General features: G+C 34.7%; 2 protein-coding genes across 2 annotated transcripts; one reads left to right on the top strand and one right to left on the bottom strand.

Annotated features, from left to right (window-relative positions):
- The first annotated feature begins 5,640 nt into the window (after window positions 1–5,640).
- On the top strand, window positions 5,641–12,452 carry LOC142630854 (recQ-mediated genome instability protein 1). The gene is made up of 8 exons (XM_075804907.1): window positions 5,641–6,226; window positions 7,012–7,182; window positions 7,970–8,115; window positions 8,778–8,914; window positions 9,811–10,154; window positions 11,079–11,189; window positions 11,268–11,396; window positions 11,586–12,452. Exons 1-8 carry the CDS (start codon window positions 5,648–5,650, stop codon window positions 11,754–11,756), a joined length of 1,788 nt encoding a protein of 595 aa, XP_075661022.1. The 5' UTR covers window positions 5,641–5,647; the 3' UTR covers window positions 11,757–12,452.
- Window positions 12,453–15,254: 2,802 nt separating this feature from the next.
- Window positions 15,255–18,326, bottom strand: LOC142632112 (11-beta-hydroxysteroid dehydrogenase 1A-like). Its single transcript, XM_075806529.1, has 6 exons — window positions 18,022–18,326; window positions 17,358–17,550; window positions 17,173–17,258; window positions 16,331–16,462; window positions 16,122–16,250; window positions 15,255–15,685 (listed from the first exon to the last, which is right to left on the bottom strand). The coding sequence occupies exons 1-6, from the start codon at window positions 18,202–18,204 to the stop codon at window positions 15,482–15,484; spliced, it is 927 nt and encodes a 308-aa protein (XP_075662644.1). The 5' UTR covers window positions 18,205–18,326; the 3' UTR covers window positions 15,255–15,481.
- Window positions 18,327–19,584: the final 1,258 nt, after the last annotated feature.

Raw genomic sequence — 19,584 nt, 5'->3', positions numbered from 1 at the left:
CCTTCACCTCAAAAGACAATAAAAAAGGAAAAAAGCAAAGCTTTGGTAAAAGCAAACAAATTTGGGTACCGTTTTCTCCTTTAAGGAAGGAAAGTCCGTAAAATTCTTAGAAAGGACTTAAGGGAAGGTCATTTGGAGGGCCACAAGATTACTTGAGGACAATTGAGGATGCACCCATTGCACGTCCTTTTGCCTTTAATAAGAATCTACTACGTGTTCTTGGATTCCCTTTTATGCAAGTTCAATTTGACAAAGAATGTCACAACTCAACTAGATACTAGGTAAGGATACAGTGTAAGTTTCGCATTTTTTTATTTTCACGATTATTTACGTAATAAATTGTGATTGAAACGTGCAATTTCAACAGTTGAAGATAACGAAGAAGTTATTCATATCACTTTTAATAGTACTAATTACAGCACGCTGCCACAACGTTCATAATAAATATCTTGAAAATTTTTTTTATCTCTTTAAATATAGAAACTTAGGTTGAAATAGCTTCTATACTTGTCAATTGTCATTGGGTTGCCATTTTTTCTTGCCTTGTTTAGTTCTGCTAAGTACCACTGTGTTGTGTTCTACTTCTACAGTTCTACAACGAGATCTTATTAGTCATAAGCAACCCGTGAACTGAATCAACCTTTTGGAACAGAATAACATGGGGGGGACAAGGTTCTTTATATTAATTATTATGTATCCTCCTTCATGCCTTTTTATCCCTTTCCCATAAAAGCCCAAGATCAGTTATTAGCAGTCAAACTTAACCCGTGAATATGTTTTGGGAAACAAACAAGTAGTCTTGCAACTCCACATTTTAAGTGTGTGTGTATATATGAACAGGTTTTGTGAAAATTTTCTCAAATTCACAACGTGACAATTAATAAAATGATTTATGTGTACTTTTAGTTACATTAGTCGCAGGTGCATGTGATGTGTAAGAATATATAATTATTTTGAGATGTGATGTAATGTATAATTTATTCTTCAAATTTTAGTTTAGACAATTTGTTTTTTCTAAAAATTAAACAATTTTTAAGAGTAACTTCTATCTCTATATTTTTATAAATATATAATTTTAGTATTTTTGGTGTTTTGATTGTTATTATTCTTTTTTGAAGTGGTCTATATTCTTCTAAGTTCTAACTATTGTTATTATGTATTATATTTGTAAGTGCACGATTGTACCCGGACCCAAAAGCAGGTGATGGGCTCAGGCCCAATGAGCCTTATACAATGAAATTTGTAGAGTATGGATTTGAAACCTAAGTTTGGGGTATTGGAAGTTGATTAACAGGCTCGAATGCTACAATCTATGCAAATGACAAGTAAATATAACAAAGAAACCTCCTCGGACGTAAGCCGATGATGAGTTGTATATTCCTTTTCTTTCTATGTCAAAGATTACAATTCTTAATTCTTTTTTTTTAACTAAGAAACCGCCCCCTTCTCCTTTCCTCTCTTGTCCTCCTATATACTTCTTCTTCTCCCATGTTTTATCCACGTGTCATACAAATCTTCCCCTAGATACTTGTCCTATCCACCACCTTCTTGAAGACTTTAAATAATAGCAGGAATGTTGAATTCTACTGTTCAGAGGTCATTTCCCCATTAATGCGGTTAGGAAGGTAGATGCAGGGTCTTTAATACGGTGATAGCAGCTTTTCCCTCAGATATTTCTCACACGTTTTTGTTTCTAAAGGGTGCTTGGATCACACCTTTACCCCATAGATCTTCCAAAATTCTGCCTTTAAACCGTTTAGCAAGTCCTAGGGCCTTTGCTGGGCCTGTCCGAGGAGATACTCCTCCTCGGACAACTCCTCTGATCACTATAGTGCGGACTGACCTGTGGGCCTAGAGACCCTGATTGAACAGATTTGTACCAACTAATCAAACACAAAGCTCAAACGTTTATTCAAGAGCTTTTACCCCCCACAATATTTTTCCTACTAAAATTTAAAGTTAAAATTTTTCATTTTCATAAGGAGATTATCATGATAATAAAAACTTATCACATAATTACAATTAATATTACTTAAAAAATTGATAGAACATTCAAGAATCAAATCAAATATATAGTTATGTAGATTGTGTCTTGATACACTCAAATTCTCACTTCCAAACTAATTATTACTTGAGCAAAAATCAAATCATAGCCATAAGAGGGAGAGTATCAACCCAAAGTAGAGACATTAAAAACACAAAAATTTATCAACTTAAAATAGGGATGCAAGATAGGATAAAAAATCCACTCAGAGAGAGAGAGAGAGAGAGAGAGAGAGAGAGAGAGAGAGAGAGAGAGAGAGAGAGAGAGAGAGAGAGAGAGAGAGAGAGAGAGAGAGAGAGAGAGAGAGAGAGAGAGAGAGAGAGAGAGAGAATCACCTTCTACTGGACTGAAGTAGACCAAAAAGAAAAGGACCTAATCGACCGAATAGACTGAAATAACCAAAATGGACCGAATTGGACCTACATGGATCAAAGTGGACTAAGTTAGACTGAAACAGACCAAATAGATTGAATTGGGCCGAGTAAATAGAAGTGCACCAAAATGGACTGAATAGACCAGAATTTACTAAACTAGATTGTAATGGATTAAATGGAACAAAATGTTACGTTGATGTGACATGACTTAACAGAAGTGTAATAATAATAAATTTTCGGCTTCGACTTTTATATACTATATATATTATATAGATATAAATAACCTATTTAATTAATGAGTCTATGAAATTTTTATATTTTATTTTTACTATTATTTTTGAAGATAAAATATAATTTTAACCTATAAGGTATGCTTATAAAATTGTTTAAATCATAAGTGTAAATGGTTTTATTAATAGTTTGGGTTGAAGGAAATTAAGCTGTCTATATATCTATATACACATGACTAAAAGCTTGGGCCTCTAGGTTTTAGATACGAGTCCAAACAGAGCTAAAGTATATATTCGGCCTGCCTGGAACTAAACTATGGCTCTTATTTAACTGCTTTAACCTGCTGCTTTCTTGGATATCATGTTGTCCAAGAAAAGGCAATACTAATAAGTAAGAGCAATTGGAGCAGTGGAGCTAAATAGATATATAGCTATTTTAACTCTATTCAAACACAAAAAATCCTCCTGCAACAGTGGAGGTAAAGCAAAAAAATTTAACTAAAGTGTTACAGTGCTCATGTATCAACACATGAGCACTGTAGCTGAGAGCTATAATTTTTTTTTTTTTTTATTCACCTTTCCAATTAAATTGTGGTTGAATATTTTTGGGTAGTGGGATATATTATTTTATTGTAGTAGATATATTATTTTATTGTGATATTTATATTATTTTATTGTGTTGAAAGCTAAAATAGATTCACTGCTGCAGCATGTTTTGTAAACTAAATAGGTAAAATAGATAAAATAACTTTTTATGGAGCTAAATTGCTAAAATTTTAGCTCCACAGCTGTGGATGCTCTAATAATAGATAAATAATACATGTTGGTATCAAAGTAGACTGGACCTTATCACCTATTCACTTATTTTACCAGCTTTGGTTGGGTGTAATTGTCAACCAGACACCAGACCAACACACACAGAGGCCTTTTTTTTGGGCCCTTAACTTAAAAAGGGTCAAGGATGGACCAGTCCTCTCACCTAGACGTGATTACATACCATTACAATATAAGTCCATACCCTTTGAGGAATCAATGAACAGCCCCTTTTTTTGGTTCATGAAAGGTATAATTATAAGCAGTGGTCACATTACATTTTAAAAAGGCCAGTTAAAGAAATGACCACTTGATATCTATGCGATTAGTTTGTGAATCATTTTAGTACACAATTCATACTTTAGCTATCTATATTTGCTTGCCTTTCTAGGCTTTCATAGTGATACTTTAGCTACTTTCTCCTCATTTACAGTAAATCCTATTAACTATACCTATACTGCTTTCGAAATCCACAGCATGAACATAAAACACACCAATATTATTGCTGGCTTGCACAACGAAGTACAATTATAGGCTACATGAAATACAATTAGAGGCTACATGAAGTACAAAGAAGTAGTTAAATAATTCATACCAACATCTAAATGTTGCTTTCAACCTAAGTAAATGCAAAGTTTCCATTGAGACCTCATTGCACAGGTTGCAACAATAGATTTTTCCTGCAACTCCTTTTTTTGCATTCAGCAATGCATTGAGGAAGTGCGCAAGGATTTAGTTGAATTCCAAAGGCACACTCCACTGGGTCCAGAGTCCAGACCCAAAACCAAGAATCCCAGCACCATGACGACCAACACTATGGCCAACTTCTTCATTGCTTTTATTTCCATTGAAAAGCAACACTTTTTGCCCTCAACCCCACTTTCTTCTCCTATTTTAGTGTCCGTTTGTTTGCACTTTCCTTTGGCAAAAAGTGCTTTTTGAAACCAAATAAATAATATATGCCTTTGGTAAGATTTTAAAAGCTACTTTATCTAAAAAGTTGTATTTCGAAATGTGAAGGAACTCCACTTTAAAACAAGACAGCTCTTCAGAGTCTTTTGCAATAACTAATGCGTATTCATAAATTTTACCGTTGGAGGTTGTCTTCAATTACCAAATTGCCCAAACATTTTATTGAAAACCCAATTTTACCATTTGATAAATCAAATGATAACACCTCTCTAGAGCTCACCTCACCTCACCCCAGATTCCTCTCATCTCATCTTCAAGACAAGGAATTGCTCTCATCTTGAAAAGGAATTGCTTTCTAAGCAATTTATAGAAAGACCAACAATCTAGAATGATGTCACATAAGACTAATAAGTCTATAAAAAAAATTTAAATATTACATGAAATGTTGAGAACCACACCAATTTTTCTTTAAAATGAAAAATATATTTTAAGTTTCACTCGTTGTCCCCCTAAGAAAAAGTTTTGGTTTCGCAACTAGTGATTACATGAAAGTGGGTTTACTTGGTTATCCCATTACATGTGTTAGTGTTTTGTGTTTACAACTGCATCCACCAAAATTGGTTCTAGATACACTTTTTCTCCAAGAGTAATGGACAAGAACCAATAAGAGGCTGTCTTGTGTTCTAATTTTGCAATTTTTTGAAAAATTAGAGGCATGTTTGGTACATGTTTTTAAATACATGTTTTCAGTTTTTAAACAATATTATATATATTTTCACACACTTTTTCACCCATACGTATTTTTAAAAAAACTGAAAATTGTTATTTAAATACACGTACCAAATAGGCCTTAGGACTTCAAAATACTAATCAGGTTTACATTAGAATGTTGATCAAACCACAATTTCTTAAATGATGTTGATCATCAAAAAATAATTCTCCTCCCCTAGCCTATTCTCTTTTTTATAACATGATTTCCTTTACAGACATGTTCACAATAACAAAAATCAATGGTAAACCAAAGATCCAATTAAGAAGTTAACGACAATAAGCCCAATTTGTCTTATATGCCACTTTTATAGAGCCCAATATCCACTTCTGGTCCAACTCAAGCCTCTATAGGCCTATTGTTCAGGCCACAAATGGGCCGGGTCAAATCGGATCCAGATCCGGGTACGGGTTCAAACCAATCACTTTCCCTTCCCTCCCAAAACTTCAAAATAAAAAGACAAAACTGGAGGGAAAAGAAAAGAAAACCCCAAACCCCCCAAAAAATGTCTAGAAGACGCCTCAGACTAGTCTGTTCCTCCTCCGACGAAGAAGAACAAGAAAACCAAATTCCTCAACAACCCGAATCCGAAAACCCGAACCCGAACCCGAATCAAGTTCCGGATCCCTACCCATCCGAACCGCTTGAAATCTCCGACGACGCAGAAGAAGAAGAAGAATTCATCGACGTCTCCGAAAACTTCACTCCTCCTGATCCGAATCCGAATCCAAATTCCGCCGGTGAAGGCTCGGGTTTCCGGGAGGCTGATGTTTCCGACGACTCCGCGCGAACAAATCCGACCGCCGGAGGAGGAGGTGAACACGAGAGCTCGGGCGCTGGTTCTCCGATCGGGGATTTTCTCGGGAGGTTAGGGCTGAGGCTGAAGAATGAGTGGCTCGAGGCTTGCTTGGACGCGCTTCGAAGCTCCGTGCCGAGCTTCGCGAGCCTCGGCGTCGACGCGAAGGCCAAGCTTTGCTTCGAGCGGTTCTTGGTTTCCGATATGAATCGATCCGGGAGCGGTGTGCTCCCTCGCAACGTGGATTCCATGCACCTCGTCGATCTTCCTGGTCCGTTCGTCTTGCAGGTCCGATTTCGATTTGAATCTCTGCGAAGATTTTTTTTTTTTGGTTTTCAATTATTGTGGCTTAGGTGTTTGATTATTTACTTTATCAATATTAGGATGAAATTAAAGAAAATTAAAATTTTATTTGTTAGTTAATTAATGGTAATTACGATTATATAATTTACAATAAGTTTAGAGACACAAGTATGAAACATGGACATTGACACTGGCACTAACATGACACGTGACACGAGACGATACGTCAATTCTTGAAAAATTAGGACCGTCATGGTGTGGGGTAATGTGGCAGACTGTGAGTGGTGGGTCAATGTGAAAGTGACAGTAGTCTGCCACATATGATAGTTGTGGAAAAGAGTGTTAAAGGTTGTGGTTATAGAATTACTCAGGATGATATTCTTTTTTAGTAAAAACATGCCAGTGGCTGTGCATCCTAAGGATGCAACATTTTTAACAACGGCTAACATGACCTATTGTGATTGGCACATAATAAACATGGTGTTAGTAATAGATACAATCATACAACAGGTCATGTCAACAGAATTGAATAATGTTGTGTCCATATTGTTACTCCAATCATTTATTTGTAAACTAATTCTAAGTTGGTTTTTCGAATTGAAAGTTTTTTTTTTGATTGCAGTTTTGATTAAAATGATAACCACTTTATGATTATTAGGGAAATTAAGAAAATTAAAACTTTTATGTTAGTTTAATAATTAGTAATTATGATTAAATAATTTAATTGTAAACAAATTCTCTCTCTCATGTTGGGTTTTTTTATATTATAGATTGATGAGATAGTTAATATCAGTTGTCCTCTCAAGGGAAGGTATCAGAAAGCGCCTCCCGGGATTAAGAGGTGTCTCAAGTTATCGATGACCGATGGTGTTCAACGTGTTTTTGGAATGGAATACAGGCCTATTCAAGCGCTTGAATCTTTGGCTCCTGCTGGATTGAAGGTCTTTTTTGGTACTTATTAGTTATCACCTGTGTATATGGTTTTTTGGTTCTGGCTGAATAATGGGTGTATTTCCAAGATTGAATCTGATATATTTTGAGGAGTTATCTGCTTATAAATTATATTTAGACATAGGCATGATGCTCTTGCATAGGTATGCTTACAATTGAATATGAATTGTGTATGAGACAAGTAATATGTTAAAGCCACTTGAAGAAATCTAAAGTAAATCCCATGAAGCAAATGCATATACAATTGCATGGTGTTACGGAGATGTTCAAGTGGTTGCCTCAAGACATTATGCATTATGACATGGATTTTTGTGCCAAATATTGTCTATCATGCATATATGTTGGTGTTTTGGCATGAAGCCACAAAAAGGATAGCTTTTGATACATTGGAACGAAATTCATCTGACTTAGATGTGGTCCTATGCCTTTGTGTATTATTCATTAAACTAGAAAATTATGCAAATGCTTTAGAAAATTGTACGAGCAGTGGGATTAGTGACATATAGTGTATTAGTCAAGTTGTGTCAGAGATCAGCTGTTGCCATCTGCTTGTGATTCACTATCTGAATTTGCTTTTACCTGTCGCTTGTTTGTTGTTTGATCATTTCCACATGCCAGGTAAAATCAAAGAGATATATCTAGTATATCTTCTTTGCTTCTTTACAGTTGGTCATGTTCTGACATACTGGTATTAATAAGTGATCCATTTGAAAAAATATAACTCCTTTTAAAACATGTCACAATAGCCGAGTGACAGATCATCCTTTTGACTTGTAGGTTGCCATCTGTAATGTACATATACGTCATGGGCTTCTAATGCTGGTCCCTGAAGCTTTTGAAGTTCTAGGGGGATTGGTTGAGGAGTTGGAGGCAGCACGCCTGCGACTTGTTGACGAAATAAATAAGCCACCTAGGGGAAAAAGGTATATGTTGAGCACCAAGGATGTAATGATCTCTGTGAAAGTTACAATTTATTATAAGGTTTTTTAAATGACATTTTGTCCTGTTCTTTTTTATTTTGAAATGAATGACAGTGCCTTTAAGTGCACTTGATTATATTGCATTTTTTGCTATTAACATCTTTAGCTTATTCTTCTACATATACATATATTATCTTTAGCTTATTCTGTTATAGATGGAAACTATAGTTTCTGTGACTAAATGCTGCACTAGCCTTAGTGCAACTTTGCTTTTAATCCTCTACTTTTGGTTGCATATATGCAACTCCCTATAGTGAGTAAATGTTAGGAAGGTGATTTTGGTCCATGAAAAGGACCTGAGGTTTATGCAAGAGGGGAAGTAGGTTGTCATTAAATTAATTGTCGAAAGGAAATTATTTCCAAATAGAATGTATATTAAATTATGTCAAGAGAGTTATGCTTTTAGAACTTTTGTGAAATATCATTTGTGCTGGATGGTAAATTGAAAATCTGTAGTGGTTGAATTCTATTTTAGTTGTTCATACTGGTCTCGTATGTGATGTAATTCTTGACCTTTAAAAGGTCAGTTTAAACTGAGCTGTTTACACCTTTTATGCAGTTTCTTTGTTTACTGTCTTACCTTCAGTTTAACTATTCTTATGCAGAACAAGGTCAGGAGTCGTCCCTCCTTTAGCAACTAGAGCAACCCTTGCTGCATGGCCATCAAATGGTGTTAGTGCTGCCGTGCACAACAATAGTTCCACATTGCAAGATGCAACTCCCTTTCGAGCAAATAACCAAGGTAACTCACTTTTTTTTTCTCTGGGAAGAAAGGAGAGAAAAGGGGGGGGGGGGGGGGGGTGGGTTCATTTAACTTGATAATGAACAGTTTGACTTTCATATACAGATTATACTTTTTTGATAACAACACTTAAGATGCATGGTAGTGGTACTATATTTGTGGTATACATGTACTGACTAGGGTGGATGTCTAGAGTAAATAAAACCTCATATATATATATATATATATTTTACAACATTTTTACAAACTATTAATGTGACAAATTCTTATTAGTTCTAATCTAAACCCACTACAAACTAACATCACATTTTTATTTACTAATAGTTATTTGAAAAATGCTAGAGCTACATCAGTAGTTTGTAAAAATATTGTAAAATAGTTTGTGTTTGTAGTATTACTCATATATATATATTGGAATTTCATTGTACCATTGATATAATGTGGTATGCAATTGAGTTCTCTTAGATTAACAAGCTATTCCAATTGCCTTTTCTTTCCTTGTCTTAATTCCTCACCCATCTCCCCTCCGTAAATATATCACAAGTAAAAGATCTAGTCTGTGAAGAAGGATGTCAAGGAGAGCTGTGGTAGTTGACCTGATTTGAAAAGTTAGAAATGAAATTTTTATTTTTGTAAGAATGCTGAGACATGATTTAGCCATTTTCCCTGCTGGCAATTTTCATTTTCAAGACATATAAGCTAGAAGGTGTATTCCAGTGCATTACTCACATGCATGTATTGTATAATTAGTCATCAAATGAGTAATCAATATATGCTGGAATGTTAATGAACATAGAAGAAATTTGGGAATATGCTGGGAATACTAGATGTCAAATCAGGAATTGGTACATGCTTGTATGTCATTAATATTTTTTGCCTGAATTTGGGTTCTGTAGGTGCTACTTCGGTTCCGTCTGGCAATAACACCAGCCAAAGGACGACAGAAGAATTTACAGCTCCTGCAACTGTAGAAAATGCTGTTCCTAACACATCATCTTCTGTTATTTCGGGTTTTGGGGAGATGCATATAGATACTTTCCCCTTTAGCCGGGCAAATGCTGTTCCTTATCCATCCTCTCATACTGTTTCAGAGGTTGAGGATGTTCATATGGTTGATGAGGCAGACCACCCCGTCATTCTATCTGGTGACCGGGAAATCCCATTTACTTACTTAGCTAGTTTGTCAGCCAAGTTGGTAGCAGTAATGGAGAAATCGCCCTCTGTTCAGGGAAAAATTAAGGTATATATTCTGTTTTCTTTATCAATTAGATAATATGGCCACTATAATTTGTTTCTTTCAATTGAAAGTGCCTTGAGTCTTCAAAACATATTATGAGTTAGATTGAGATCAGCTCCACTTGAGTTGGTTCAGTTCATCCTGCCAATGCCTGGCCTTAATGATCTGCAGTTGGCTAGCAAATCAGATAGTCCATATATTATGAATGAAAAACCTCTGTAATATCTTAAATTCAAAGATCATATATATATGTGCAAGTCATTCCTTTTACCATTTCAAATTTTTTTTTAAAAATTTATTTTTAATTGATGTTCTATGAGATTATTTATTTGAATTAGCGACTAGTCTTTCCATGTCAGAGATGAACCAACCGTTTTTCAATAATTCCTTTTACCATTTCAATATATTCTGTTTTATTCTTTATCTAGCTCATTTCAACTCAACGTATCTATTGACCGACTTGGAGTGGCTGTTACTTGTGCAGTCTTCAATTTTAGATGGACACATACCCTTCAGACCTAAGATATGCTCATGCAATTGTAAATGGAATTTACATTTTAACTGTTTAAAGATGGAGGGACTATAAACATTACAATTTAATTCAATAGTGAATATATTAATATTTTTAATCGGTAAGTCTACCCACATATAGTGGATTTTGAACACATGCCTTAGCTTCCACCCCTTATTTAAGGGATGGAGGAGGAGATACTTGAGCTAAAATTCTGGGGCATAAATATATTAATTTTAACTGAGATAGATTGTACTTGATGTCATACGTAGAGGATACATTTCCAATTTTATAAATAGGCATCTTGAGTTGCTTTTTGTCCGTATAATTATTTTGTCTTGTAGTAGTATTCACCTATAATTATTCTACCACTTTACTAAATATATATTTTTGAAACGTGAATCCAAAATTTGTAGTGCTTTTTGACTGGCGTAAAGGGATTCCAATATAAGCAGCGGACAACATATGAGCTCCGGGCATATGTTGATGATGGTAGCCTGATTACTGAGATCCTCATTCATCATGATGTGAGTATTTACCTTCTTCTGTTCATAATATGAGCTTGTAGGACTTTGGGTTGTTGATCGATTTTTTATGCACTCTAGGTTGTACAGAAAGGGATAGGTTTTTCACCAGAGGAGGTCACTGCCGCTCTTTCTTCTCTGGACAATAAAATAGTTAGTGATATGAAGGAGACGCTCAAAAAATTCCAGATATTCTTAGCGAATTTTGAGGTATTATCTTTCACCCTCTCCTCCCCCCAAAAAACCCCCCCTTCTCCTTTCTGTTTGACTAAAAGATCAATAGGCCTACTTTATAAATTAAATGCTTTTGTAAATGTTATTATAGTTTTTTGAGCTGTGAGAGAGTGAATAAGATTAGTTCATCTATCAATCTCTTCAATTGGGAATGTTTTGTTCCAGGGCACAATGCTTATAGAGATGAGTACAACGTCTCCTCAACCGATTGCTCTTGAGATGAATGAGGGCTGTACTGGATCTGATGCGTGGTTGCTTCTGAGAAGACTAAATTCTACTGTTCCTGCTCAAACACCACACTGTTCTTCTTTAGATCCCATTGATGTATCCCCTTGAGTGGCTCTCAGTTTGCCAGTCTTTAGGAAGAACATTGGCTCACAAAATTGACAAGGCTGGAGATCATCTTGTGTCCATCTTGGGTGCAGGAGGACTCTTCTTTGATTATGACATTCCAGATTCACGGATCACAGAACCTGTGTGGCAAGCCAAGTTGGGAGGCCATGATAACTTAAATTGATGAGGCAATTTTCAAAGCATTGCCTGCTTATTGGTCTGGAGGTTGAGCTGTTTCATCGGATGTATAAGCTATGGCAGGGGAAACTGATTTTACACTTCATCATCCTTTAATTTGCTGTGTAACTGGATTACGCTGTTTGGTCAAGGAAGAAACATTGTAGACTGATGAAGTCCTCTTTGTTTAAGGAAAATCCTCTGCCAGTTGGAGTCTGCCACATAAAGTAGATGATGCTTAAGAAGAAAAATGCAAAGCCAATGAGCTATCTGGAAGAAGACCAGGCCTGAGAAGCGAGAACGCTGAGAAGAGCTGGAAACTTGTTTTACATTTGAATGACTTGTGCCAGCTAAGTTTTGCTGAATTGCTTAGTCAATTGTTAACATGGTATATTCTGTCTTTAAAAAAGAAAAAAGAATCTTCTGAGTTGAGTATAAATTGCGGAACCAACTGTCCATTCACATTCTTTGTATTATTATTATTTATGCAATTGCAAGGTCACGCTCCCACCTTCTCTTTTAGATCATGAAATAGTATAGCAAAATGTATTTTTTTTTTTGGTTGATGTACCTGGTGGACAATCAGCTTTGAAAGGTACATAGAAATTGATCTGTTACATCAGAACTTTTCCAATATGATATTTTTATTGTCTTATATGGTATTTTGCGTTAAAAAACGTAATTTAATAAAAATATATCATAATTGGTTGACTAATTTGAATATATACAAAAATATTAAAAAAAAATGTACACCTCCATTTGTAGACACATGCTAGAATTGTAGCTTTTTTTTTTTTTTTTTTCCTTTCCAAATATAAGTGTAATATCAATATTATTAAATCTTAAATTTCAAGGGAGTCTTGTGAATATTCATCATTGTTAATATGTTATTGCTTTTTAAGGGCTTATATCTCTAATTTCTAATGCCTATTTTGTTTATATTTTTTTAGCCAAAAACTAAAGAGTTTGGTACACTTTGGACCAAACTCTTAATTTTAGTGGACCAAACTCTTAATTTTTGTGTCTAGTATTGCTCATGAAACATTCTCACCAATTAAAAGTGTGCGTACCAAAAACCCCTAACTCTACAGGATCTAAGTTTTAGGCTCACAATTTATTTGTACAATTGGTATTGATTGGGTATCCTACAAAGGGCAGTCCCTGGGTGGGTTTGGGAACAGAATGCACACAGGATTACTCTCTTGGATGTGCTCGGTTACACTCTCAATTTCACATACAATTTTCCAACCCTTGTTCCATCGTCCCTTTCACTATTTATAGCTTGAGGCTAGCGATGGAATCATGATTAAGTTTGGACCCCACTCGTGTGGATGGGCCCAAACTAATTATTCTTGACAAAGAATAAATTTCGTTGGGAATGAGAGTTATCACGTTGGAACTGGTGTTAGTCACCAAAATCTGGTCGGCCGCGCAGTTTCCCAGGGCATCACTAGTCTGCCGAGGTTTACTGTACATCATCGGTGTACGTGCCGATCATTCAGTTGGATATTGAGACAACGATCAATGGCTGGTGTCCTTGGGCCAACCATGGGCCGACCATGGTGGGATAAGCCCAAGTGCAATATTGTCCATGGACCTTCCTTAACTTGGGCCTAATAAAAGTGACTTCTTGCTTACGCTATACAAAAAGCAACTAGAATGAGCAGAGATTTGATTTCACTCTTAACACTGCCCAAAGTGGCTGATTGTTTCATCAACAAAACGCTTACCTTTGAGACATCTGCAGGGATCACAATAACTTAAGGGCAGCCAAGCTTGTAAGCCTTGAGGAAAACTTCTCGGAGATGGTTCTCTCGTCTTGCTATGAGGGCTAGGCAAGCTTCTCTCTTAGCATACTCGTGCAACTGCAGGGTGCTTCAAAACCACAACAATTAATTGAAAAGAAAAAAAAAATAGCAAGAAGAAGATGCAAAGTAAATAAAACTGAGGTTTTATTTGATAAAACACAACTTGTCCCAAAAGGGAAAAACTTCTATTAAGAAAGTAGACATTTAACCATAAAGTGGCTTAGGATGGTGCAAACCTTGCTTGTGCCAGAGGATGCCCCAGCAGTGATAAGTATTACTTTACCAGCCACATCTTCAACGAATATGGATTTTATGCTGGACTGGAGAAGCTTGAAGAACATATATATATTGGTAGAATGAAGACTAACATGGTTAGGACTTTGGGAGAGACTGTAATGTACATGATTTGGTGAATGAAATCCATGACTTCTCTTCACAGACACAGAAATAAGTGTTTGAAGTGGATAGGATTTTTGTTATAATGGAAGGAAGTGAAAGGTTAGTGGTTTGTAATGTAGGGGCATGAGTTGCAGAGGATATATAAAAGCAGGTAGGCTTTGTCTGAAACAGCTTTTTAGACGAGAAAAAAGGGCTTTGAGCAATCTATCAAAAACCTTTCTGTGTCACTGATCAGGGCTGCATGTTGTTAGTATTATGTCTCCTCCACTTGGCCTAGATGATGTTGGTCCCCATGAAAGTAAATCTGGAACATCACTGACACTGAGTTTCCTTGACTATCCCATAAACGGAGATGGTTGTGTTGTCTAAACCATCCATTGGTTTTGTTAAATTTTACTCTAACTAGTTGTCAATCTTTGTGATGCACGGGAAAGCTATTGATAATAAGATCTAATAAAATTTAAAAATAGGAAATTGAGTTTTTATTTTATTTTATTTTATTTATGAGAATACTAAGTATTAATGCATGGTCAAATGTTTGCCACATGGCGTTATTTACCATATCATACCTAATAAATGGAAGAAGTTACAATAGATAGAGGAGGTGAGGAGGTTGTAATCTATTGGTGACTGTTAGAATTCCATATAATAGTGGCATTTGAAGAGTTTGGATTAATGGAGAGACACATGATAGAATTGGAGATAAAGTAAAACCTGAATTTAAGGAGATGCTCAATAAATATCAACCGGTAAATCTAAAAATAAAAAATAAAAAATAAAAAAAGAAAATAAATGATGACATGACACTGATGTGGCTTAATTGGAGTATATCAATAATAAATGCTACGCTTCAATTTTTAGATATATATAGATAGATTTAACATCTCAAAATAATTGATATAATTCATTGGTTAGTTATAAACTTGTATATTTGGTCTTGTATCTGAAAATTAACTTTTAGTTGATAACAGCTAGAGCTTTGTAGCTCAATTGACATCTCCTAGTGTTTTCAACAAAAATTTTCAGATTCAAATCCCCCAACTATTGATTTAAAAAAAAAAAAATCAGTTGATAACTTCTGATTATCAAATTGCATATGGTTTGATAAAAACATAGTAGGAAAAAAAGTAAAAGAAAAAAAAGACAAGTTATGAGCTTCATAAACAGATATTGATATAATTCATCAACATGACAATTTAATTCAGCTCTAAAGGTATAATATCTAAATTGAAGCGAGACACATTAGCTCTGCTTGGCTTCATGATTTTTATCTGCCTTGGTGTGTGGAGATTAAATTGAAACTGTGTTGAAGAATTTATTGGCTTAAAACACCAGATGTTGTAGCTAGGAGTCTTTTGAAGTCTCGCGCCTCTTGACAAACGTCCAGTGTAAACCCCATTCCAATACTTCGGGACACATGATTTTCATCCAAAACATCACCTTCATCCAAGATGGCTCAGTCAAGTACATATCTCCCCTGCAAGCACTGGCCACAATTGCCTTGGCACACCCTTCTGTTGACTTAGCTAGGATCCAGGTTGCTTTAGCCTATCCAGAAATCACATTCAGAAAATGAGAAGTCCCCTCTTTGTTTAAAAATTAATAGTGGAAGTGTACATATATAACGACTAAGTTGGAAGTAGAAATCACATATAACAGGAGTGGTATTAGACGTATATAAAAATTTTACTGCATAAAACTTACAAATTGATGTGTCATTAAACCATGTCAGTAAAAAAAAAACAGATTAAAAAAGGTTAATTAGTAGTTAGTACAGTTATTGTCTGTCTTTAAGTGATCATTTTCACATTATAAAGGGACTTTACTATACCATTACTAAATACTATTAAAACATCTTACCCTCTTGGTATCTAGTGGCTTAAGACACTTCATTGCCTCTAATATAAATGCAAATTTTTATACTTGATTCAAGATCATAGGTTGGTGCAGGAGGCTTTCAGGTTTCATTTAATTCACAATATACCTTTGATAATTTTGTGGCTTCTGACATTTCTGACTTAATCAATCCAGGAGTCACAATTGTTATTCCAATATCGGAACCAAGTTCAACCCTCAATGTCTCAAAAAAGGATATCAGGGCTGCCTTGCTTGCCTGTAGCCATCACAGATTTACAAATGAATCAATTAAAAAAAAAGTGGGAGTAGGGCATTCCAATTAAGAAGGTTTCTTACATTGTAGAAACTCAATCTTGGCATAGCCAACCATGCTACAGTTGAAGCAAGTACAACAATCTTTCCCTTTCTTTTTCTCAAGTGTGGAACTGCATTGTGGGTGCTATATATTGAACCCCAAAAATTTGTGTCCTAGAAAAATATAAAGTGGGATTCTGTTAATGCAAGAAAGCAAGTTAAAAAAAAGAAAGCAAGTTAAAAAATCAAATAAAAATTTATAGGGGGTTAATTCTTGTAGAACCACAGCTTAGCATCAAGTTCCTAGTAGATACGATCGTTTTACTGTTTTACTAATCTAATGTGCTAGAAAAATTTTGAACTCTAGGTTGTAAAGAATTTGTTGCAAAGTTTTTGAGTATTTGGATGTAAGTAGCCAGTAGGATTTGAACCAAAAAGCCTATTTCATAATGAAAAACATATTATAAGTTACTACACCAGGCCCAAACATGCCTTTGGTGCTGAAATGTGTAAATTTATTTAAGCGAAAGATAATCGTAAATCCTAAGAAGACGTGATCAAAAACATATTATAACAGGAAAAAATGCCATATTTTGGAGTCTCTCCAACAGGTAACATTTTCTTATAAATATTTTGATAAAATAAAAAAATATTTAAAATATGGTTTTATAGAATATTATGGCATTCTATATATATATATATATATAAAAAATTTAATCATGTGAATTCTTTTGTTTACATTTCCTCTTTCAACATTATTTGATTTTCTTCTTTCTATTTAGCATATATATATATATATATATATTTCAAGTGTAATTAGTAGCACCGCCTTGTTACAAAAGTGAGACAGAAATTAATGTAACCATGTTGGTTTTGATTTTTACCATTATTGAAGCATAATCAGAGAATTGGGTGGAATCTTCAAATAATTCAATGCGTGTTACTCCAGCATTGTTCACCAAATGATCTACTGTTGAACAAAAACCACCAACCATAACACTATCATCTCAAAATATTTCCACAAAAAAAATCCTTAGAGAAAATGGAAACTTATCACACATTCACTTACATTGTCCAAAGTGGTTCACTGTCTCATCAACAAAACGCTTGCAATCTTCAACCTTCGAAACATCTGCAGGTACCACAATTACCTCTGGGGATCCTAGCTGTCGGGCTCTATTTGCTACTTCTTGAAGACGGTCCTCTCTTCTTGCAATAAGGGCTAAACAAGCTTGTCTCCTAGCATACTCATATGCAACATGCTACAAACTCACATTGTAAATTTATATTAAAAGCCTTGTAAGTTGTAACTCAGTAATATTGACCGATTCTTCTAATAAAGAGAATTGAAACCCCAATTCTCTACTTTTTGAAAAAGAATATCATGTATGCGGTATATGTAACCACCCTCTCGCACAGAGGTAGACTCCACAAGCGTCAGACCCAATCTTATGTGAGGAGTGGCTACATATACAATATACATGATATACCCTCTCTTACTTTTTGCAAAAAGAATTTCTAAAAGACTTACAAATTGGTGTGACAATGAATCTAATTGGTATCATGTCAACAACTAATAAAGAAATAATGAATTAAGTATTTCAATTGGTAGTATTCTTACCACCACTCTTTAAAAGTTGACACAAAAATTTGTAGGAGGTGTATAATAAAATTTGTAATAATTGTACCATAACTCATCTACAAAAGATTAATGGTATGAGATTGACACAAACCTCACCAATCCCAGAAGATGCTCCAGTAATGAGTATGACTTTGCCTGCCACATTTTCACTATATTTGGATCTTTTTAAGAAATAAAGAAACTTGAGAAAGAGAAATGGGGCCAAAGTGAAAGAGAACACAACGAGCATCAAGGGAGGCAGTGCAATGCCCAAGAACTTGTGCAGAAAATCCATAGCTTTGCTACAATGGAGAGAGAGAGAGAGAGAGAGAGAGAGAGAGAAGAGAGATCCTCTATGTTTTAGTTTTCATGCACTTCGTGCCGCAGGGTTTTAGGAGTCGTTAGATAGTAGGTTGGCACACATTTTGCGTGAGAGGGAGTTTTGGTAGAAGGCTTCAAATGTTATTAGTTATTTTTAGTTTTGATTGTATGACTAGTTTGTTTATTTTAATAATTAGGAGATAACTTTGAAAAGGGAATACAACGTTACTTCGCTTCTCATTGATTAATTATATATTTGGTCATGTATCTTTCACTTTAATTGGATGATTAATGAGAGTTTTAGTTAACTCAACTGGTAAATTTCTTATTCTCGAATAAGTCGCTTACACCAAAAATAGATTGTGTCTTAAACTGATGATAAGAAGATGTAGGTGGAGATTGATATCTCGATTTCTTATTCAACCATTGGAGTTATCACCAGGAGTGGACGCCATAAATTGAAAATCTTTCTTTTAAAAAAAAAAAATCATTATGAAATAGACGTTATAGGTTACAATTCTATAGTATTTATATATACATAAATCAGATGACTAATTAATGTTTGATACAAATATTTTAGGTGAAAAATCACTTACATTATGTATTGTAGAACTAGGTATTGATGTACCATATCAAAGTAATACTAAATGCTAAATGAAAAGTCAATTGTCTTGTGGCTTAGCTGACATTTCCTAATTCCTAGTGTTTCCAACGTAGGCATGACTAGATATTGATATAATATATCAAAGTAATACTAAATACTGAATGAAAGGTCAATAGACTTGTGGCTTAGTTGACATTTTCTAGTTCCAAGTGTTTCCAACTAAGGTATACAAGGTTTAAATTCTCCCACCCCAAATTTTAATTACTGAATTATTAAAAATTAATAATAACAAGTGAAGTGAAAGGTTAATGAATGCCCTAATGGCATTGATTTAGAAACTATTTTTATAAACTTTTTATAAGAAAAAAAAACTATTGATTTTTTGATAGTTTTTATAATACCCATAAAAGTGGTACTCAAATTTTTCTAAAAGAGTTCATTAACAAATGCTTTAAGGGCATCCGTTGACCGGAGTCGTCATAAATGGAGGGAAATAAAAAAGAGATCAAAAAAGAAACCAACAGTGAAAGAATCTTTCCACAAATGGATTCATAGACTTAATAATAACAGATATAACCAACACTCCCTTGTCTTACAATGAATACAATACGAGTTGTCAGATACTTTCACTACAGAACAAGATTTGAAGCTTATCATTACTGCTTGAAACGATCTGTCGTAGCTCAACATCACTGCTTGATACGACCTGTAGTATAATGTTACTGCTTAACACTAAATAAGTTCAATCTG

The sequence above is a fragment of the Castanea sativa genome, chromosome 4 (genome assembly GCF_040712315.1).
Source record: "Castanea sativa cultivar Marrone di Chiusa Pesio chromosome 4, ASM4071231v1".
Taxonomy (NCBI): domain Eukaryota; kingdom Viridiplantae; phylum Streptophyta; class Magnoliopsida; order Fagales; family Fagaceae; genus Castanea; species Castanea sativa.
This window is presented reverse-complemented; position numbering and strand designations above follow the sequence as displayed.